This window comes from Bos javanicus, chromosome 19 (genome assembly GCF_032452875.1).
Source record: "Bos javanicus breed banteng chromosome 19, ARS-OSU_banteng_1.0, whole genome shotgun sequence".
NCBI lineage: Eukaryota > Metazoa > Chordata > Mammalia > Artiodactyla > Bovidae > Bos > Bos javanicus.
In genome coordinates this window covers 19,512,689-19,535,916 of record NC_083886.1, presented here as the reverse complement: position 1 = coordinate 19,535,916, position 23,228 = coordinate 19,512,689, and the positions used below count along the sequence as shown (strand labels likewise).

The following is a 23,228-nucleotide window of genomic DNA, read 5'->3' as shown; positions in this document are numbered from 1 at the left end:
TCTGACAACTCTTCTGGTGTCCGGGGATCAAATATCTAGGTTTTACTTCTAACATGTTGAGAAGCCACAACCTCTCTTAGTAAGCATCCTGAAGCTTCACCGCACCTTCAGAAAATCGTTTTCTTCATTTTATTTTTGGACATTCAAGCTCCCTAGAAATCGCTCCCTTTGGTGGAGCCCTGCGGCGTTCGAAAGAGCAGCCGCAAGCCCTTGGCTGCCCCAGTCCTCTCTGAGTCTCGCTGGGTGGGATTCGGCCAAGGGCGCCTTGAGGCACGTGGTGACCAGGGGACCAAGGAAGCGATCCCCGCCCCGCTAGCCCCTTAGACCAAAAGCGACCCGACCCGACCCGACCCGAGCCAACCCCGAGGCAGGCCCCTTCCTGTGAAGTTAGAGACTCGACGATCCAGCAAGGATCTCGGTTCATTTAACAGGGCCCTCGCCCCCCAGTTTCTCAGAGGCCCGCCTCTCCTCAGGGGTCCTGTATACCCCGGGGGCGGCAACTGACGACGCTCAGAAGGCGAGAAACGGCTCCCTAAGCCGCTCGCTGGGTCCCTCTCTCCCCAGAATGCACCGGGGCCAGCAGGAAGGCCGCTCCGACCCCTAATTTTCCCGCGAATTCAGTTCAAAGAGGCGGCCGGGCCCGCGATCGGCAGCGCGCACGGGCCAACCAAGCCGCGCCTCCGCGAGAAGCGCCTCCGCGTGACTGACGGGGGAATCCGCGGGCCAACGGGCTGGGCGGCCGGGCGGCGCGCGCTCCCGCCGACCAATCAGAGCGCCGGGCGGGGGAAGTGGGCGGAGCGAGGCCAGGCTAGGGTGAGCGGTCTCTCGAGCAGAGCGGGGTTCTCAGGAGGAGACACTTTTTTTTTTTCCTCCCTCCTTCCCTCCTCTCCTCCTCCCTTCCCTTCCCCTCTCCTCCCCTCTCTCCTCCTTCCCCCCTCGGTCCGCCGGAGCCTGCTGGGGCGAGCGGTTGGTATTGCAGGCGCTTACTCTCCGGGGCCGCCCGGCGGGTAGCTGGCGGGGGGAGGAGGCAGGAACCGCGATGGCGCCTCAGAAGCACGGCGGTGGGGGAGGGGGCGGCTCGGGGCCCAGCGCGGGGTCCGGGGGAGGCGGTTTCGGGGGTTCGGCGGCGGTGGCGGCGGCGACGGCGTCGGGCGGCAAATCCGGTGGCGGGGGCTGTGGAGGCGGCGGCAGTTACTCGGCCTCCTCCTCCTCCTCCGCGGCGGCAGCGGCGGGGGCCGCGGTGTTACCGGTGAAGAAGCCGAAAATGGAGCACGTCCAGGCTGACCACGAGCTTTTCCTCCAGGCCTTTGAGAGTGAGTGTGTTGGAGGCTTTGAGGGCAGGAATCTCCACTCTTGCAGCGTTAGGGGGCCGGGACACTCGTGCTGGGACCCCCTTCGTCTCCTGGAGTCGGTTTGATTCGGGAGTGGAGGGCGAAATTGAGGGGGCTGTTCCGCCTTCGGGGATTACGGCTCACGGGGGCTCGAAGTCTAGGGGCTTTGGGGGAGATAGGCTAAGGGGTCCAGGTGAGGTTCGTGCCTCCCCAAAAGATTTACATGCGAGCTGAGGCCGTGGGGCCCCGCGTTAAGAGCAGGCTGCTTTTAGGTGAGGAGGTCACGGTTGAACTGTACAGTTGGATCTGCGGTACAGGACGAGTTCTTGCTTTCTTTCATGCCTTCCGTACTCCAGAAGTACAAGGCTGTCGGTTGTAGGTTCAGAGGAGCAAAATTAAGCCTGTGAACAGAGGAATGCAGTAAAATCGACCAAATTGTCAGTCTGAAATGCCTTCGCAAGAACTTGGTGCTGCACATTAACAGGGCACCTTTTGATGCTCTAAACCTTTCAAATCTTTCCACCCATTTAAGGGGGATGTAAAGTGAGACAGGTAGTGCTTAAGCAACTCACTTCTGTAGACACGCTTTCGGAATTCTGCCCGTTGTGTTTGTCTTCATTTCAGAACATTTTCTGATGTCAATTTCTGTTTTTAAGGTCTGTTTCGAGGGCAGAGCTACGACTTAATTTAGGAAGGGGGCAAGGTGTCTGGAAACAAACAATAGAATTTGTAAGAAACAGCATGACTATGAGTAATCTGCCCTGTTCTTTAATGAATATTACGTCCTGGTTGTTTTCTCTCTGCTTTGGTGTGGATGTTGTATCTGGATGATATTTAACAGCTAGATGTCTTACAGATACTTGAATAAACTCAACTCTACCACTCAATGTCTTTATTTACAATTTTCCGTGGCATATGTTAAGGGCATGGTATCAGCTGTGCTTGGAAAGATGTATTACATTGTTTAATACCCTTCTTTCATTCTCTCTCATTAGTGCTTCATGAAATTCTAATTGAAATTTAATACAAGGAATTTCAGTTTTTATTGAAATGAGTATTGAACCTGCTTGAGAGAGATTTACATTATTCTCGCATTTCCTTAATACAGTTTCGGAAATCTGTAGAGGCTTTCAATTGGAAATACTAAAGCACAGTGATGACAATAAACATACATGTTTGTACTCTTTCTAAAACATCTCATCTCCTTTTAGTTTATTTGAGACTAAAACTTAGCTAACTAAAGATTGAGTGGAAATTTTTAAAAATTCTCTCTAAACATTATGAGGAGAGAAATCCTCGAAGAGTTTTATCTATCTTGCTTTCTGATGAGTCTGCTTTGTAGAGATGAACTGTCATTAAGAGATTTGGAAAAAAAAAAGATTTGGTCACAGAACAACTTGATTCTTTTCTAATATTGATCTTAGTTTCTGAGATGTGTATATGCTTTGATGTATTTACTAATAGTCATTTTTATACTGCTTTATTTAAAGAAATATATTACTAACATGTCATTAATGTAACTGGTATTATGGTATTTGTGTATAAAAATATTTTCTATCTATAACCTACGTCCTTTGTAACACATTTACGTAAACAGCATTAAAAACATTCTGGGAATCTATTACTTTAAAAATGTGTTAGGATAGTATTTACATACTGAGGTAATATTTACTTGAGCAAAATAGAAACTTCAACTATAGCTAGAAATAAATTCAATGAAAATTTTAGCTGATCTGTGTTTTAGATTTCAGGACTAATTTTGCTCATATCTGTATTGGGACATCTATCTGGGTAACAGTTGTATTCTGTTTAAGTTGACTACTGGACAGACTTTTGAAAAGACCAATTAAAAAGTGAACATTTCATTTTTGTTATTGGCATCAATATGGAGTTCTTTTATGGAATCCAACTATCTCATTTTAGCTACTTTTTAGAAAGAGATGGGTTATTAATAGTTTATATTAACTAAGTTAAATGAATATAACTACTTCTCTGCAGTTCTGCATACAAACTCGTTTAAAAATAGCTGCCTTAGATATGCAAGGCTTAAAAACAAGATTATAGAGTACCTTAAATTTTAAATAAATGTAGATGAATTTTGTGAATGTGTGTTGTAGACTGAATGTCATTTAATGTAATTGTGCATACTAATTTTCTTGATGTAAATATTCAGTACATGATTTTCATATAGGTGATTAGTTTATATTGGTTATAACATGGCCTGGGTTGGTATTTTCTTAACAACTTAAGTAATGAGTGAATTTAGATAACATTTGGATTTTGTTTCTGTTACCTAGAACCAACGCAGATCTATAGATTTCTTCGAACACGAAATCTTATAGCGGTAAGTAATCAACAAAATTCATCAGCATTATTTTTTTCCTAGAATTTCATCTATTTAATTTGAATATTTTAACTTTTTTTATAGCCAATATTTTTGCATAGAACTCTTACTTACATGTCTCATCGAAACTCCAGAACAAACATCAAAAGGTACATTTTATGAATCTTATTTCAAGTTGATCAAACCATGTTAAAATTTTGTTTTAAAGTACGATCTCTAATGAAAGGTTAAATATGAAAACTGAGGTGAAAGAGTAATTGAATTGATTGCAAAGCAACTTTTTAAGTACCACTTTTGTAAATCCCAGTTGATTGCCAGTTTATTCCTGATAGAAATGATTTAGTAGTGAAGTAAATGAAGTGATTTTACTGACTGATGTTTTTGCTCTGTGCTAATAGTTTTTTTCAAGTTTGGTTGGAGTTGATTTAAATATTTACTAAATTAGGGCTCATGGGAACTTATCTTTGATACATAAGTTTACCAGTTAATGTCTGAGTATTTCTTTTATGTTCTAACAATAAAGAAATCTCATTTTATATTTTTGGTGGTTGTTTTATTAAAAGGGAAATACTTTTGAAGTCAGTAGGAGGAATGTCTTTAAAAACTTCTTAATCTTAATTACTTAGTCTTAAAGTGGAATCTAGAGGTGTCAGAGAACTTATTTTTACTTTTAACATTTAACCGTATATAATTATGGAATGCTAGTTTCTTGTTCTGTGCCCATGTTTATTTATTGAGCATATCAAGTGAACAAAACTTTAAAGGAGAGAACCTTTACTAAGCATTTGGTATTGTTATAGTCTTGACTTAGGAAAACCATTAAGCTTTTCAGTAAACTTTGAAACTAAACTCCTTTGGAGACTCCTGCTGGTTACTAAGTAAGTATCAATGTTTTTTATGGTAAGACATAGTTCAGTTTTGTAGATCTATCTAGATGTATTTTGAAGGATTGAAATGTTAAAACCATTTGTCTTTTGATAATCCCTTTGGATCCAGAGAGAGATCATGCACACGCGATTGTGCGCACGCCTGCACATGTATTTAACTAGTGAAAACTGTCAGATTTGTAAATAACTAGAAAGAAAGCGATAGACTAGGCAGCAGAATTAAATATGTCAATTCTTTACCTGTCTACTCCATGCCAGGGTTCAGGAAACTTTTTATGTAAAGGACCAGATGGTAAATACTTTAGGCTTTGTGGTCCAGTAAACAGAATTGAGGATATTAGGTAGTATATAGGTATTATACAAAAAAGAAAAAACATATGTCAACAAATTTTTGATGAAATTCAAAATATAATGATTGAGTGCAGTGTATTTTTTTTTTTTGGCCACATGGCCAGCAGGATCATAGTTCCCTCACCAGGGATTAAACCTAGGCTTCGGTGGTGAAAGCACTAAGCCCTAACCACTGGACCACCAAGCAATTCCCTACTGCAGTGTTTTATAATACATGCCTACTAGTAAGAAATGTGGAATTCTTTTATTTTTGCAAAGTGGAGTGAGGGGATAGTATTTAACATAATTGGGATTTAGAGTTCTCTGTTACCAAATCACTTGTAAATGTTTATCTGTAAAAAGCATTCTGGCTTATAGGCTGTGCAAAAACAGACAGTAGGCTGGATTTGGCCAGTGGTCCATAATCTGCAGACCCTTGATTTACTCTATAAAAGTAGGAGGATTTTATTAAGTAGTAAATTTTTCTTTCAATATTTTTAATATGGAAATGAGATCATCTAGAGGATTTTCCTGGAGATCCAGTGGCTTAGACTTTGCAATTGCACTGCAGGGGGCACGGGTTCTATCCTTGATCAGGAAACTAAGATCTTGGATGCTGCCATGTGGCCCCCCCCCCAAAAAAAAATTACTGCAGTTATCATCTAGAATGCTATATGATTTTAAAGTGATAAAGTTCTTTAAAAGTAAATTTGGGTTAATCTATAAGTGGATTAAAGAATACATCATAATTGTTTATTAGACTGTCTGTGGGATTCATTTCTGTTGTCCGCTAATGAGTGGAAGCCATTTTAAAAATTTGGTAGTAGAAGTGAATTTTCTTGATTTAGTATCCCATAGGTTAAAAATTGTCTTTTGGGACAGATTCTAAGCAGTTTGCCAGCCAAGAGACATACACATTCCATTTAGTCTATTTTCCATGTAAAAATGCATTAGGAATCACTTTATTCTTTTGTTGCATGCTTGGCCTGTATAAGACACTGACTCATTTTTAACACTTATACTACAACTTAATATCTTCAAATGAGTGCTGTCTTTTTCAAAGTAGTTAGTGAATTTGGAAGGTGACAAATTTAGCCCAGTGATTGTGGTCTTTGTTCACAGTGTTCTTGAAACTGCTTTTACAAAATTGCTTTTAGTACTATCCCTTTACTCACCATGTTTTGGGAACTCCTTTTGTACCATTACAACAACATAATATTCATTGTTGGAATATACTTATCACTCCTTTTGACATGCAGGTGTAAGAGTAAATCTAGTATATTTGTAAGTCTTTTACTTTCGTTGCACTTCATAGAGGTATTCAGATTTTATAGGCTGCCACTACCCTGGCACAGTGGAAACACTGGTGAGGAGAGAAGGGTGTCTTATTGAGCCCATTTTACTAGGTTTCATGCAAGCTGCTTCTGAATCCTCCCTCCAAAATTTCCTGAAATTTCTTGAATTTTAATAATATTCTCCATTTTGATGACCTTTTGATAACTATATCCCTTGTTAAATCTGAGCTAGAGTAGCAGCACCTTTCTAAAAAACAGAAATACTTGGTGTTGGGAGGTGAGGCTGCTTTTCTGTAGTTGCCTATATGGTTTGTTTTGTTTATCCTAAGGAATGCTGGGTTGCTTGTATGATCTAACCTATTTCAAATGGTTGTTAATAGTCAGTTCTCCTATGTACAGTCTCCATAAAGTTGGAAGAGATGAACCTTGTGACCCACAGTCTTAACTTTTCTTCCCACAGACAAGGTTTCTTCTTAATCGTTACACAAAGATAAACATTTTATTCTTAAAAGTTTTCAGAAACTTTACAACCTCCTTAGTAGTACATTTCAGTATTTATACTGAAAAGTTCTTTGTAACTAGCCTAAAAGAATCATAGGTTTTTCTTCTTTCTTCTCTCTTATCTATGGAGATTGAAAATGTATTGCCATCCTTCTTAAAGAACTTCTTCCTATACTTTATCAGATGAAACTTTAATATTGAGGTTTTCAGTAACTCTAAAGGTAAAGAGAGAAGCTTTTTTAAAAAAGACCTTTTGTTAATGGAGGCTATTTATTCATCTGAAATATAGATTATATCAATTCTATTCTTCCTATCAGTGTTTTGCTATGATATATTTGCATTACCATTTCTCTGCTGATATTTTATTATAGGGTACAATAGCTGTTTTTGAGGAATGAGCATATTAGTAATTTCTAGTATCTGAATTCAAGCTTTACAAAGTAATTAATGTGGAATGCATGAACCTTTTTGAGTTCTAAATTTGAAGGGAGTATAAGAAATACTTGTTTTCCATTAACATATATGAGTCTAGTTTTTTAGCCTCTAAAAAATGTAAATAGTAGATTACCTTAAGAAGATGAGGCTTATTTTAGAATCCATTCATTCTTAAATTGCTTACTGAGGGCGTGGTTATTCTTAATTTAAGTTTCTATTTTGTGGAAAACTACTTTTTTCTCTTAAACTTGTTAAGTTAAAAAGCTGATGATTTTGTTATGATTTGATGGTATGTCCTTTAAACTTCAAAGTTTTTTTCATGATGGTGACAACCATCTCTTTACAATGACATATTTAACTTTAGCCATTGCTGCTCATCTTTGAGGGTGTTTTACTATACTTCATATGTTTTATGGAATATCCATATTTGTCAGGTTACTTAATAGAAATATGAATGTTTCAAAATATACATAATTTGCATTTGTTTGGCTCAGTCCGACAGATGCTTGGCACCTACCAAGATTAAGGCAACATGCCAAGCACCATGTGGCTTTCCTTGAAGAACACGAATCTCTGCCCTTTAGGAACTTATAATCTAATAGAAATAAAATATTTATTCAAGTTTCACATTTAGGAGACTAAATGTCAGAATAAGTATACACCAAGTTCCATAGGTAGGGAGAAATCCCTCTAGTTTTGGATTAATTACCCAAGGTTTCATAGAAAAGTTAGCCTTTGAAATGGGACTTGAAGGCTTGTTTGCTGTATTATTATATACACTGTCTCAATAGTATTCATTGTTATGGCTAACCATCCATAATTTATCTTATTAAAAATAAAAATCACATACCCAGTTTGCCTATTATAGTGACAATAAAGTATAATCTGTTTGTTTTTCCCAGTTGAGAAGTGATTATTTTGTTTATCTGTTTCTTCCAGGAAAACATTTAAAGTTGATGATATGTTATCAAAAGTAGAGAAAATGAAAGGAGAGCAAGAATCTCATAGGTAAGATAACCTATCAGTTTACATTAAGTGACAAACTTGAGGAAAAAAGAAAAAGTACAGTGATCATTTTCATTTTGATCACCTCAATATTGTAAGGAGTTAGAGCAAACTTTAGAAGTCATTTGATCCAAACTCATACACAAATCAGGGATTACTTCTGTAGCCTCCCTGGCAGAGACTCCCTTCTTAAGCCTTATCTTGAATATCTCCAGTGCTGGAAACTCACTGTTTTCTAAGGCAGTTCTATTCATTATTATTTTTCTCTACTACAATTTCTTGCATTTTGAATCAAAGTTTCTGTAACTTTTGCAGTTAGTATTAATCCTGCTACCTCATCTGAAGAAAGATGGAGGCTCATGTTTATGGTATACTCAGCTGTACTTGAGGTGCTGTGCCAAGTGCTTCACACGATCACATCTTTACTAAGGAATCATCTACAGTTCTGAGAGAGGCACTTTTTTTCCCTTTTTCATCCTTCCTCTTATTGATGTCCTTCAGACAAAATATTCTTAACTGTCATTTATATTTGAAATGTATTTATCACATGATAGTTTCAGAAACCTGGCCTTTTGGACAGAACCTTAATGTGTATTTTCAAATATGATTCCCAGAATTAATCCCTAAATGTTCCCAGTAGCTTAATATCTCCCTAGGCTAGACAGATGCTTCCAATCCTAGACGGTAGGTATCTACTTACTCTTTGATAAGTAAAGAAAGTTGAGTATTATTCTAAAGAGAAACATGGACTTGGGTGGTATTCGTTTATTCATTGACTACTTTTAGGGGAGAATGTAGAACTAAAAATACTAGATTTTTTAAAAAATGGAATTGAGAAAACTGCCACATGGATTTTTCTTTTTCTCTTGAAGTTTTAAATCATACCGTACCAATTTAGATAGGATGTACGTTAATTCAGTGATGTTTTATTTATAGTATCTCATTTTTGTGACTAAGAGATGTCATTTTTGTAATTGCTTTTAAGTTCGTCTTTTCGGTTTGGTTATTATTTGAATTTTTTTTTAATCATTTAAAAAATGTTTGCAGTCTTGTAGGACTGAAGCGTAACTTATATTTATATTTTCCTATCTAGGCAGTCTTGATTTGTAAATAAACTTTGATGGTTCATTCTAGAAGCTGAGATCCCAAATCTTTACCTAATTGATTACTGCCCAAGAAATACCTTATAGTATTGGTTTATATAGACTGAAAATATGCTCAGTGCATGCACCCTCTATTCTTTGCTTGAATTTCTACTCCAAATCCTATCTGTTCACCTGCCCTGGAAAGATCTTTTGGGACCCTCTGGGCCTTTTGTAGTTAAAGTGTGAAGCTGTAGTCAGAGCCTGACCATACATCCTCTCTTCTTTTCTCCTAAACACCTTAATAGTTTGCCCTCAGGTCTTCTGAGGCTTGTGTGAGAAGGAAGAGTGAAAACAAAAAGAAGAAAACTTGAACATTTCTTCATCTCCCCCATCAAGGTTCTACCTTCATCACTGCTAAACGTGACTACCATCTCATTGTGACCTTGGCTTTGATAAATATTACAGAACTTCTCTTAGAGTGTGTGTTGTGACGAAGATAATTATACTGGTACTCACCAAATAATTATATTCCTTTTGACCCAATGAGTTTAACAACTCTCCCAGTACTGTAACAGGGGTATTGTTGACCAACTCACAGAAACTTCAGAGAGTTGCATAGAATTCCTGCTTGTAATTTTGAAAATAGTCTAGGATCTAACTGGGACCAGTGAGTTGGTCATTTCAGCTCCCCAAGATCTTTTTAAACAGACCTATCAGTGTTGGAGCTGACCATGCTTGCTTAATACTCAGCAAGGCTCTTCAGGCCCATGAGGTATTGAATTACTGTACTCGATGTTCCACCCCCACCCCCCACGCCACACATACACTCCATCTTTATGAATGTCTCATTGTTGCTCCCAGAGTCACTAAAATTAACTGAGAAATTGGTTCATTTTAAGTTTACCCGCAAGGCCCTATGTTACTAAATTCCTTCAATGTATTTTGCATCTCGAATTAGGCATAATCCTGCCATTCTACTAAACTTTATTATCACATAGGATTCTAAGTTCCCTAGACAGCAGTATATAATGTCAGCACTATAAAACCTTGCTTGCAAGATCTATTGTCAAAGTCTCTTACGGAAGAACAAGGTAAATCTTTGTTGTTCCATGAAATTAATTAGTAGACATTAAAATCTTAAATCATTTACAAATAAAGTATCTCCCATCTATATTTTTATTCTGTACTATCTTAAACATAAAGCTCTTACTCAGTTTAATTGGATCCTGGATTTGTTCAGTAGCTATAGTTCGGATAGATTCCATTGGAACTCATGTTCTTTCAGTACTTCAACAGTCTTAATGTCTCCACTCTCAAACCCAATGCATTTCATTCCGCAAAGTTCCAGAAGACTGTTGAGATACCCCAGATACTGTAGTACTACAGCCCAAAGGTTAGAACAGTCACATCCCTGATCTATTTATCACAGTTGTAGAGACTTAAAAAGAAAACCAAATTCCTGGCATTATCTGTGCAAAGTGAAGTTGGTGTTGAAGGATCTTGGTTTTTTGTACTTTAACTCGACAGTTATCTTACTTGTCACAGATTATGGCAGAAATTTTTTAGAGGAGAAGCTGATGGAATAAAAGAAACATGGGACATTTCATGGTTTTCACTTCTTTAAGGTATCAGTCAATTTGAGACAGTAGATCAGGGTTGCATTTGTAACCTTAAAACTCAGTAGTAATACCCACCAACTATGAAGATTATTTCTTTTGTTGTACCATGGCTTTTGCAAACTCCATAGCAATTAGCAAATTTTAGAAATTCATAGTGGTCACATCTCTAGTATCTATTTTTTCCTAATCTTTTCTTGCTCTTCTGGTGTGGTTATGTATATTTAAAATGTCTTTCTTTTTAGAATTTGTGATATAATACTTTGTTCTGTCCTCTCCATCTCTTGTTTCTGACTTGCCGGTATATTGTGGATTTTGAATTTTGAGTTTTGACCAAGCACTACGATTCATTGGTATAAATCTCTGATCTTCCTGTAGTAGTCTGTTTTAGCAGGATCCCAGGGAGTCTCTTGGGCTATTAATCCTACCAGTTTGGGAATTCTCTAGTCACAACTCCTGACTTCTAAGTGCATCTCCACTGACTGAAAGGTAGCATGAAAAGATTTCCAAATTGGAATTGCTTCCAGAAATATTTCCTGTGGTCAAATTAGAAGCATTTCTACTTAATCATTTTCCATTCCTGGTCCTGTTAGTAGCTGGAGAAATTCCTTCCAAAGATAACTGAAGTAGAACATCTACTAGGTATATTTCCAAGCCTATGTTTTTAGTAGGTTGAAAAGGTGCCTTCCATCACTTTGTGTTGTTGTTATTACAGCCTAAACTTTTGAGTTAATAATCTTCCTTTTCTTATCATCTTTTTGTACTGTAACAAAATTTGGATCTATTTTTTTCTGGGATTCCCATTTCCTTCATGTACTATGTCCCAGACACTTTACTAAGACCTAGTGGATATAATGGTAAGCGAAACAGATGAAGACCTGCCTTTCTGGAGTTTATCAGCATTTAGGGAAAAAGGCATAATTGTATAATAAATATAAGTGCTGGGAAGTAAAAGTAGACACATAGGGAAACTATGGCTGTATGAGGCAGGAGAACCAGCTCTTGTTTGAGAGTCTAATTTGGGAATAGAAATGTTCAATGAGAGCTTCCCTGAAGGAAGAAGCTGAGATTTGAAACATGAATATAGGAGTAGAATGAAGATAGAGGGTGAGCAGGTAGGTGACTCTAGATAAAGGGAATGTAACATCATTTGAGGGCATTGTAGCTGACGAGAGAGATAACATTTGATGAGACTAGAGCAGATGGCCATGACCAGATAATGCAGGACCTTGTAGGCTATTTAAGGTTGTTGGTCGTTATGCTAAGAAAGCTGTAAATTATTTTAAATAGATGTATTGCATTAATGGTGTTACTCTAGCCACCTCTTTTGTAGGTTTAGCTGCATTTTTAAAACTTCAAGCTGCTTCTTAAGTTGATTGTATGTCTTTTTCCACCATAATAGGGTCTGATGTCTTCCTTCCCTTTCTCTCTTTAACAGTTCTGTCTTGATTGTAAGTTTTGAAGTTGTTTACATATCAACATCTTTTCAGACTTAAGTTTTAATTGTTCCTTTTTTAGAATCTGGGCCGTAAATTTCTTTGTACCTATGTACTTCTGAAGGTGCCTTATCATTCACCACTAATCATATATGATTCTTAAAATCTAGGTATTTGAAAACAGATTTTTTTCCCCCAAAACAATCATATCTTTATTGACTTTTTTTCTGAATACAGCGGCTTTTTACTTAAGTCTTAAGGAAAATAAACATCTTTTAGAAACAGCTTGATACACACAGTTTACAGTGTGAAGCAATATACTAATAAGAAATGCTAGTCATCTTAATGTTTACATCATAACATTAAATGTAACTTAGCTTATCATCACACTTGACCTGTTTTGAGGTCGTATAGCCATGACTCAAGAAATGAAGTCTTAAACCTGCCACTGTCAGATTAATGTGTAGAAATTTGAGGCGCTAATCTTGGTTTCTTTCCTGCATAAAAATGTTGATCCTTCTGTGGGATCTGTCTACTCCTAAAATTTGAGTTTCCTACATGAATCTCATCTCAAAATATTAATCTCTTATGAATTTAAATTTGCTTAACCTTATTCTGCAGGCTGCTTTACAATGTCAGATACTTGTCAATTACTTGTGCTTAAAATCTTATCCCCAAATTTCACATTCCTCCTCTAGTTTCCTGTTGCCATATTGCTTTCTTCCTAAGAAGATAAAAATAGGAAACACATCAAGAAGATGAACCAAATCCTTATCTGATACTTTATTCTGATCATCTAAGCTGGATTCTGTGCTGCCTAAGACCAGATAGGCTTGACCAGGCCTACTTGTTTCTTTCTTCCCTTCCTCTGATCCAGCTTAACCAATTAAGATGTAGACACAGAAGCCACAAGAGAAGGAAAAGGGTAAATTAGAAAGGGAGAGAAAACTGTCCTCTTTCCTTGGACTAAACCACCGGTGAAAGGGATCAACTCGGCCTCATTGTTTCATTGTATTCAAGGCACATATCAGAGTGTTTACTTTTAGAAGAGTGTTTTCCCCTAGGGGAAATTATGCATAGCAAATCTCATTCCCAAATTTGTTTTTTAAACTGGTTAATTGAAATTTGGAATTCCTTTTCTCAAACAATGTTATATGGTGGCTGAATGGATCTGCCATCTCATTTAATTTGTAATGTACCATTTAAAACCGTGCCTCAAACCATCCTGTGGTGACCTTTTTGTTAGTTTTTAATTTCCAATCTTTTGTAGATGGATACTTTTTGTAAAATATATTGATCACATACTTTGATGTCATGGCAATGCTAAATTTCTATAAAAAGGGTTAAAGTCTAATTCTCAGTATCTTGCCATGTGGCATGGTAAGTTTCTCCAGTGATCTCAGTGGGTAGACCAGGTTTTGAATAACACTAATATAAAGTGTTTTCTCCTAGAAGGCAATGGCACCCCACTCCAGCACTCTTGCCTGGAAAATCCCATGGACGGAGGAGCCTGGTAGGCTGCAGTCCATGGGGTCGCGAAGAGTCGGACACGACTGAGCGACTTCACTTTCACTTTTCACTTTCATGCATTGGAGGAGGAAATGGCAACCCACTCCAGTGTTCTTGCCTGGAGAATCCCAGGGATGGGGGAGCCTGGTGGGCTGCCGTCTATGGGGTTGCACAGAGTCAGACATGACTGAAGCGACTTAGCAGCAGCAGCAAAGTGTTTTCTGGGTAGATCAATGCAAGGTATTTTTGTTGTTTCACAGTTGGAACCTAGGATCGAATTTCCTATAAAAACAATGTAAATAATTTAAAAATCTTTCCTTTTGAAAATCATTTGTTGAGTGCCTTTCTGTAAGACGTTGATAGATACAAAGGACACTGATATGTTAAAAGAGAGTGCGTGTGAAAAAATTGTGACAAAAAATGGTAAATACAAGTGCTTATCAAAGAAATTAAGCTCTGGGATGACTGGGGATGGGGTCTTTGTAGAAGGGGAAGCAAGTATTTTGATGGATTCTTTAGTCTTTTATCCATGCCTCCCAATCTTCATTTTATAGATACCAGGTCATAGCTAATAACTGGAGCCAGAATTCAAACTTGAATTTGCCTCTATTTTATCATTCTATTCTACTTTCTTATATGAGGCTTTAGTAGGGCTAAAGAGAAATAGGAACCATGTCACAGACAGCACTTAGACAAAAGTTTTGGCAGTGGGGGACCTATTAGGAAATTGGAGAAAGAAATGATTCATTTAAAATGATGTTTTAAGAAAAATTAACCTGGCCTTTAGTATGTATGTTTAACTGAAGCAACTAAGAATAGGATAGGCTGGTTGTGACTAACGAATTATCTTACAACATGTGGAAACTGTGGAATATTTCTCTCAGTTTCTCAGTTTTTATTTTGGAGTTTCACCCGTTCTTCATTATAAGGTTTTGTTTACGGAACAGTTTTTTATAGAAAAACGCTAGTTATCTTTAATAAAATGGCTTGTAGAGTTTATACATGGTATATATACTTTTAAAAAATCAACTTGGTATATAATTAACATTCAGTATAATACACTCACCTTAAGTGTATATTTTGAGTTTTGACAAATGTATACATTTGTTTAACTGTAACCACAATTAAGATATAGAACATTTTCATCACCTTGGAAAAAGTCCTTTGAGCTCATTTACATACAGTTGATCCTCTTAATGTAATTTTTAAAAAATTTTTCAATACTTTAGTTACAGTTACTAATTTTTCCTTTGTGTTTATGCTTTCTTTTTTTTGTGTGTGTGTGTGTTTATGCTTTCTAACTCTGCTTGAACCCTTATACTTCATAGTCATTTTGTTAGTCTATTGATATCCTAGCTTACTTTTCTTAGTACCGTTCTAGAAATCCCCTTCAGGACTCCCACCCTGTATTTTTTTAGCATACACTTTCATGGATTATCTCACTAGAAAATAGAGGCATCCTCACATCTTCTTTTGAAATACCTCACTTAACCTCCTATTGCGCTAATACTTGGAGTCCTGGGCACAGTTACAGAACTAACCTGTTAGTAATATGGCTTCATTTCTGACCATAGCTCGTTCCTCAACGCTCTCTTGCCTCAAAGTCTTTATATAACTGTTCCCCTCTGGTTATATGAATGCATAGATTGTCACCATCATTTTTTTAAAAAAAAGGTACCCTTTATTGAACCATATTGTGCTTTTACTGTTTTACTTTGATTCTTTACACTAGTAAATTTCTTGAGTAAGGGTTCAGTACTGCTTCCCTTTTCCTAACATCTGTTCTCTATAGCCCTCTATAATCTGGTGTCTGTATCACATGACAGAAACTGTTCTGGAAAGTTATGAATGGCTCCCGATTTAAAGATAGATTGCTCTTTGCCAGTTTAAAGCTACTACAAAAGCCTGTTGATGTTTTCATTTATCCCAACTTAATAGTTTTTCCATTGTAGTAAATAGTTTTCAAAACAAAGGCTCATTATAGTTTATGCTTCTTTTCATTGCTTATAAAACTAAAAGTGAAAATGACATGTTGAATAGTAAGTAACAAATCGATAGCATATTTGTGATTGTGTATTTCATCCCTCATTAAAGTAGAAAGTGATGGTTCTGCATCATTTGTTAAGGAGGTTGAAATTCTGTAGCTTGAAAATACACTTGAGTATTGAGTAGCATGGATTCAGCTATTGTTTAGAGGGATGGGAAGGGAAATCTGTCCCTGTTTTACAGGTAGAACACTAAAGCACTATAAATTATCTTGCTTCTTATTTGGTGGTCTCTTTCTGCCTTGCTTCTTTGGTGTTTTTTGTTTCTATTTGTGTGGTGTATGTATTTCAACGTGTATAGACACACTGTTTAGGATGTCATACTTAACATGGGAAGCATGGAGTCAGTGGGCTTGAATAGAGTTAAGAATTAGCCAAATGTTTATAAATGAGCTGAAGTAGCTTTGATTTCCGTGTTATATTTAAAGTCTAAGTTATTTTTGTTATAGCATAATAAAGTAGTAAAATTTTTTATTTGTTCTGTTTAGCTTGTCAGCTCATCTGCAGCTTACATTTACTGGTTTCTTCCACAAAAATGGTATGTATTTCAAAGTAAACTTACTGGCAGTCTACAGCAGCACACCTTTGTGAATGCAAAAAAACCCACAAAACTGTAAATTTGTAAAATTATATTTAATGGAAAAGATGTTGATTCTGATTATTTAATTTCTCTTTAGTGGATTTCCTCTGCAATTTCAGTTACGGCTTTTGTGGTCAATAGTGGAATATGGAAGATGTAACTTATAACTCATTAAACTTTTAAAGTAGTAGTTCTTAAGTCTTAGTCTGTGTGGAAACATTTTGACAGTTTGTTTGAAATACATATACCTGGACCCTCTAAGGCCTCAGATCTAGTAGGGTTTTGGTGGCGTTTAGGAGTCTGTATTTTAATAAGGCATGAAGGCAATTCAGAAATAGGTTGTCTGAGAAACAAGTTTTAAGAAACTACTTTAAATAAAGAATGTGTATAACTGAGTCACTTTGCTGTACATCAGAGGTTGGCACAACATTGTAAATCAATTATACTATTATAAAAATAAATAAAAAACTGTCTTAAAAGCTTTTAAAAATTGTAGGTCAACCTTGTACATACATAAGATTGTGCTCAGCACCTGGTTTCCTTATAGCTTTCTTGCTGTCCATTTAAGTTATGAGTGGATTTTTAAATTGTTAAAATAATCAGTATTTTATGGGTTCATTCTTGAAGGTAAACATTAGCTTATCTAAATAGATGAAATTCCACCTCTTAAAACTCAATCATACCTTTTAGGGCTCCAAGTATTGCAGTTAAAAAAAAACTGTATAACATTATCTTACCCAACTCAGAGCCCTCATCTTTCCAGAGATCACCAGTAGAAAATATGGGAAAGACTTAATAAAATGAAATTTCTTAGATTTTGTTATTTTTTATTTACAATATTTTTCAAACTTTAAATTATAAAGGCGGTGAGAATTTTAATTAATTGCCTCAGAACCTGGAATAGGGATAAACATTTTGAATTTTTTTCTTAATGACATTTTATGGAAAAACCCAAACAAACTTTGTGGCCATCCCAGTACAAAGCTATAACAACTGAAACGAGTACTGCTAACCAATGGGATATATCAATATGTTAGATACTGTAAAAGGAAAATTATATAGTCCTGAATGTTACTTCATTAAAAAAAGGTGAAAGGATACTGGGAAAAGTTTCAGTTGGTTTCAAAATGGATAAAATGCCTCTGGGCTTGTCCATCTTAAATTTATGTGTGTATCCTTTAATATAATCATGCAATGTAATAAAATCTTTATAAGAAACAGGTCAAGTTGTTCATCCTTGGTATTGTTTAGTAAGAAACAAAGTGTAATAATAAATAGAATGGTTATATTAGAACAGTTTGATAACTAGTCAAGTTTTTAATGTAAGAAATTTGAAGTCTGGTCATACCCTATTAGTCTGGTCATATTAGCAGCTAATGTAACTTCTAGTTTTGTCTTAGACCTGGTCTGTTTTTTTAATAGAAGTAACCTGAGTGGCATTTTCATGTTTTTTTTCCTAAATCATTTATACTCATCTTGTAGAGTTCTTATTTTTAATCATTCATTGTATTTGATATCCTGTGGTACTTAAAAAGTACATGAATTCTAATACTTTAGAAGCTCATAATTTGAATTTTATAGGTTTGTTAGCCCTTTGTTCTCAGGTACTTCTACAAACATAAATTACTCATCACTGAAATTATTGGTGGATATTAATTGAGTACTATTTACTAACATTATATAAGTAACAGTAATTTACTTGAATTAATTAGTTGACATAAACTGCCACATGGTATGATCATTTTTTTCCTGTCTATATGACAGAACAGTTCAAGAGTTGCTCAGATTCACTTAAAGTTTTTTTTTCTTGATACTACTGGAATAAATGAGAAAGTAAACTGTCAATACTTCTATTTCCAGAAAGTAATTTCCCATTAAAACTTTGAAATTAGTGGAGGTTGGAAAGAAGCAGATATATTGCCTCTCTTGTCTTTTCAAGGTATATTTGTAGTTTTTTTTTTAAGAAGTAATATTTTTAAGAAACCAGGATAGAAAAATAACATCAAGATCCCGAAAATATTATTTTTTCTTTTGTTTTTGAATGAAGACTTGTTTAACAGTTACTACTTATAACTGCTTAGAATGAATACACAGATTATCAGGGTACTATTTTCGTGGTGAGTATTGTTCAGAGAGTATTTTTGTTACTGCATTTTGGACATTTGGATATTTTGGGTATGTTAAATTATCTTTATCCTGGATACAGCTTTCAAGAGACTGATTCAGATGTATTTTATGTATATACCCTGAGTAAGAAGAGTGTTTCTAAGCAGAAAAAGTGTTGCCTAAAATTTCAGAACAAAGATTATTTCTTTGTATATGGGTTCATCTATAACATATATATGCATGTGTATACATATATATAACATAGTAGTTCTGTATATTGTTGAAACTTAATGATAAATGAATGATAAAATATGGTTTTGGACTATTAGTGCCTTTGGGATTAAAGATAAGTTGTAGGGAAGTATTCTGGAACCTTAATTGGCAGAAGCCTTTTTTTAAAGTTCATTGATAAAGAGACTATATACTATCACTTTAAAATTAAGATTCCTAAATTCTGTAAACCAAGAGATTCTCTTAGGTAGTAAATAATATCTTGATTTTTGCTATCCCATTTAGGCTTTAAAGAAATTCTTGGGGAGGGAGCAGGGTTCAGAATGGGAAACACATGTACACCCATGGCTGATTCATGTCAGTGTATGGCAAAACCCACTACAATATTGTAATTAGCCTCCAATTAAAATAATTTAATTTTAAAAAGAAAAAAAATTTGTAATAAATGGGGAAAGAACCTGAAAAAAAAAAGATTGTGGGGGAAAGGTCAAAAAATAGCTTGCTTGCTTGTGAAATGATAATATGTTTATATTATCATAAATAACTTATGTTTAATTTTTTTTTAATCCTTTTTTTTTAATCCTTTCGGTTACAAGTTTTGGTCAAATCAGAGAGCCTTTTAGTTTAGACATCTGAGCATTCAAAATGAAATGAAAGATAGTAACCAATTCAATTTAAATATATCTTAAACTAGGATATTTTTCTAATAGATTTTGGGAGAAAGAAAAAAATGTTTATTTTGTGTCTTACCTCTCCTGAACTATTTCATTTATGCTTTCTACTAAGAAGCTTTAACTGTATTTGTTAAATTCGGAACTGATTGTGGAGAAAAGGAATGAGTAAACTTGTGAGAAGACTTCATTATAGAAAGTCTTTGTTTGAAATTCTCAGACATCTTAGGAAAATGAGTACTATTTTTTAAAATAGAGTTTGAAGTATTGTTTTTCTATTTAGATAAACCATCACAAAATTCAGAAAATGAACAAAATTCTGTCACCCTGGAAGTCCTGCTTGTGAAAGTTTGCCACAAAAAAAGAAAGGTGATGTATAAAGTGATACTGGTGAATTAAATGGAATAATTTTTTCATTAACTATGTTTATGCAAATATATGTGTTTTTAAACTATGTGGTTGTTGTTCAGTTGCTAAACCATGTCCGACTGTTTTGCTACCCCATGGACTGTAGCTCGCCAGGCTCTTCTGTCCATGGGATCTCCCATGCAAGAATACTGGAGTGGGTTGCCATTTCCTTCTCCAGGGGATCTTCCTGACCCTGGGATCGAACTCAAGTTTCCTGCATTGGCAGATGGATTCTTTAAAATACGTTGATGGCTGAATTGTAAAACTGATAACCTCTTTTGCCAACCTCCCATGTCTTCAGGTTTTTCTAATCTGACTGTAGGTATCTGCATAAAATTTTGTTATAGAAGTATGACAATGTGGGGGAATAAGCTTATTTTTTTAGCATCTTAGGACATAAATTCAGTTGCTTCCTGCTACTCTAATCTCTTAGCTTGTTTTTTTTTTTTTTCACCTTAGCTATTTAAACACACTGGTATTTTAAATAAGGGCTAAGAGAGAGTTTTTCCCTAAAAGATTATCTTGTACCAGTACTTGCAGGCAAAGAAATTCTGCTGGTAGCCTTATCAGTCATTAACTTGTTACTATATTGCTTCAAAGTTTTATTAGCAAGATGAAATCATTTTACCATAGAAACAAGTGTTATGCTGGTTAAATTTCCTGGGCAACCCACCAAAGCCAGTAGGTTTACTTTTAGTAGCCTTGGACGTCCTTGGGTGTTTTAAGAATAGGAGGGACTTCCCTGGCATTCCAAAAATTTAGGACACTTTCACCGCTGGGAGCATGGGTTCTATCCCTGGTTGAGGAGCTAAAAGCCCATAAGCTGTGGGGCAAGGCCAAAAAAATGAATAAGAATGATCTGTATAGAGGTTCCTATTGCTAATGCTCTTCCAAAATCATAGTAAGATAATGTGGTAAAAACTGTGTTAGAGATATGGAGTAGACCAAAGTGATGAGAGATAGCAGTGTAAGTGTATATTAAAAACTCTATTAAAGTTAATCAATAATACTCTCGAGTCCCCCAAACCGCACACACAGTAAGTAGTAATGTGAAAATTCTTCAAGATATATTATTATTTAGGCAAAACAGAAATGACTATAACTATAGTATGATCCTTCTTGTGTTAAGAAAAGGCATAAATATTTTTTTCAAAGTATATGCACAGCCACTTGGTAATATTAGTCCTCTCTAGAGTGTAAGAACTGGGGTGACGGAGACTTACATTTTTCCCATTTTTACACTCTTGTAGAACAGAATTTTAAGACTATAAGCATGTATTCTGTTTGTTTTAAAATAGAAGCTACCTAAAATATGTACTGTATTTTCTTGTTATAAAGGTCTTCTGCATCTTGCAGTTTTTCGGCTTTGCTCTTTCAGCATAGCCCTAGTTATATAAAGACAGAACATTACTCATAAGATGATTAATATTACTTCTTATAGACAATATATTTCAATATATGGATTTACTGTTTCTTAAGGTTGTTGTCAGTAGGGTTATTATAATCATCTTTTTTCATTTCTAATGATCCTGTTTGTTATTTTGTTAAAAATAGAATATTTAAGGGAAAAGAGTAGTTTACATGAGTTGTATGTAATATTTCAAGCATGGTTTTAGTTCTGTATTTCTAACTTAACACTTTAAGATGACCATCAGCTAAATATAAGATATACTATATCATTATTTTCATTATATTGAGGAAGTCCTCAATTGTGTTAATATTTGAAAGATAGTTGATTGATATTTTCTTTGTGCTTCATCACAATTTTCAGACCTTAGAATCTTAGCATGCCATTTGGAAATCATGCCCTAAACTGTACTTCCTATAGCTGTGATTAGAGGTTTTATTATCATTCTTATCATTGCATATACATAAATAAATATAATAATCTTTGCCTTTGCAGGATGTAAGTTGTCCGATAAGGCAAGTTCCTACAGGTAAAAAGCAGGTGCCTTTGAATCCTGACCTCAATCAAACAAAACCTGGAAACTTCCCATCCCTTGCAGTTTCCAGTAATGAATTTGAACCTAGTAACAGCCATATGGTGAAGTCTTACTCATTGCTATTTAGAGTGACTCGTCCAGGAAGAAGAGAGTATAATGGGATGATTAATGGAGAAACCAATGAAAATATTGGTAATTTTTATTTTAATAATTTTACTAGATTTTATTGTTGGAGATTAAGATGAACTGTAAAAATTATTGAAGTAGTGCATCTTCATAGTACTCATAATTGTGTACAAAATATTTCTTTATTTCTTTTTTAGTCATTTTAATAATTGTTTAGAGGGGAAAATGATGTAGAACTAGAAGTTACTGCATGTGCTCTAACAACATGGCCTTTATTAGGAAATCTCTAATGAGATAATTAATTTTATGGTAGATTGGCCTGGTGCTTACACTATTGGTTATTGTGCTATACTAGGTATTTAATTTGTAAAATTTTCATTATTATATGGTGAAACATTTCATGTAGTAAAAAAATACATGTATATATTGAACACTGGATGGAAAAGACTGGTATTTAAATTAGTCTCTGAGCAAATAGTTCATCCCTTCCCCCAGCATGTGAAGAATTTCATACATACAGAACATTCAAAAGAATTTGGTAGTGAACAACTGTTTATCTACCACTTAGATTCTACAGTTAACATTGTATTATACTTACCACATATCTATCCTTCTATCCTCCACACTGTTCTGAATCCACCTTTGAGGTAACTATTCATATAACATATAGGTGCTCAGGACACAAATATGATTAAGAAATCCAGTCCCATCTTCCAAAGGCTCATAACCTAGAATACAGGGATAAACATAAAATATAATTGCAGCTAAATGATCCATGGTATAATAGAGGTATTTTTGAAGGTTAGTGGAGAAATACCTTGACAAAAATAATCTTTGAGTCTTGAGGCATTCTTTGAAGTTCTTGGAAAGTAACCATGAATGAGGAGGAATTTTTTTCTCCTTGCCTAGCAGGGAAGATCATTCTGAATAGAAACTAATATCTGCAAAAATGTGGGGTTAATAATGGCAATGAATATTAAAAAGTAAGAACATACACATAAGGTAAAAACATAAAATTGAAGGGTGTAAGTCTGGGTATTATATTACAACTTCTGTACCTCATTTGGGATAGAGTATATGCTATGTGAAGGGTCCAAATGTCATAAATATGGTGTATTTGCTTGAATATTTGATTCATGAGTAATGTTTGTCAAATTCAGATGTCAATGAAGAACTTCCAGCTAGAAGAAAACGAAATCGTGAAGATGGGGAAAAAACGTTTGTTGCACAAATGACAGTATTTGATAAAAACAGGTAATGTTGATGGACAGGCAAGGCTCCCATGTTTTAGGAATGTTTTTATTTTGAAGCAGAATATAGTGGTGATACTGTTTCTTTGCCTTC

General features: G+C 35.6%; 1 protein-coding gene across 3 annotated transcripts in view; it reads left to right on the top strand.

Annotated features, from left to right (window-relative positions):
• The first annotated feature begins 783 nt into the window (after positions 1–783).
• SUZ12 (SUZ12 polycomb repressive complex 2 subunit) overlaps positions 784–23,228 on the top strand; it is a 39,379-nt gene continuing 16,934 nt past the window's right edge. The window contains exons 1-9 of one of the 3 annotated variants that reach the window (XM_061390454.1): positions 785–966; positions 1,227–1,313; positions 3,629–3,675; positions 3,760–3,824; positions 8,063–8,131; positions 16,308–16,357; positions 19,691–19,776; positions 21,719–21,950; positions 23,045–23,138. In XM_061390454.1, coding sequence (XP_061246438.1) covers positions 1,265–1,313; positions 3,629–3,675; positions 3,760–3,824; positions 8,063–8,131; positions 16,308–16,357; positions 19,691–19,776; positions 21,719–21,950; positions 23,045–23,138 — 692 coding nt within the window. In that variant the 5' untranslated portion in view covers positions 785–966; positions 1,227–1,264. Of the gene's footprint in view, positions 1,314–3,628; positions 3,676–3,759; positions 3,825–8,062; positions 8,132–16,307; positions 16,358–19,690; positions 19,777–21,718; positions 21,951–23,044; positions 23,139–23,228 lie in introns of all 3 variants that reach the window. The other 2 variants (XM_061390452.1, XM_061390453.1) reach the window with 2 other exon arrangements.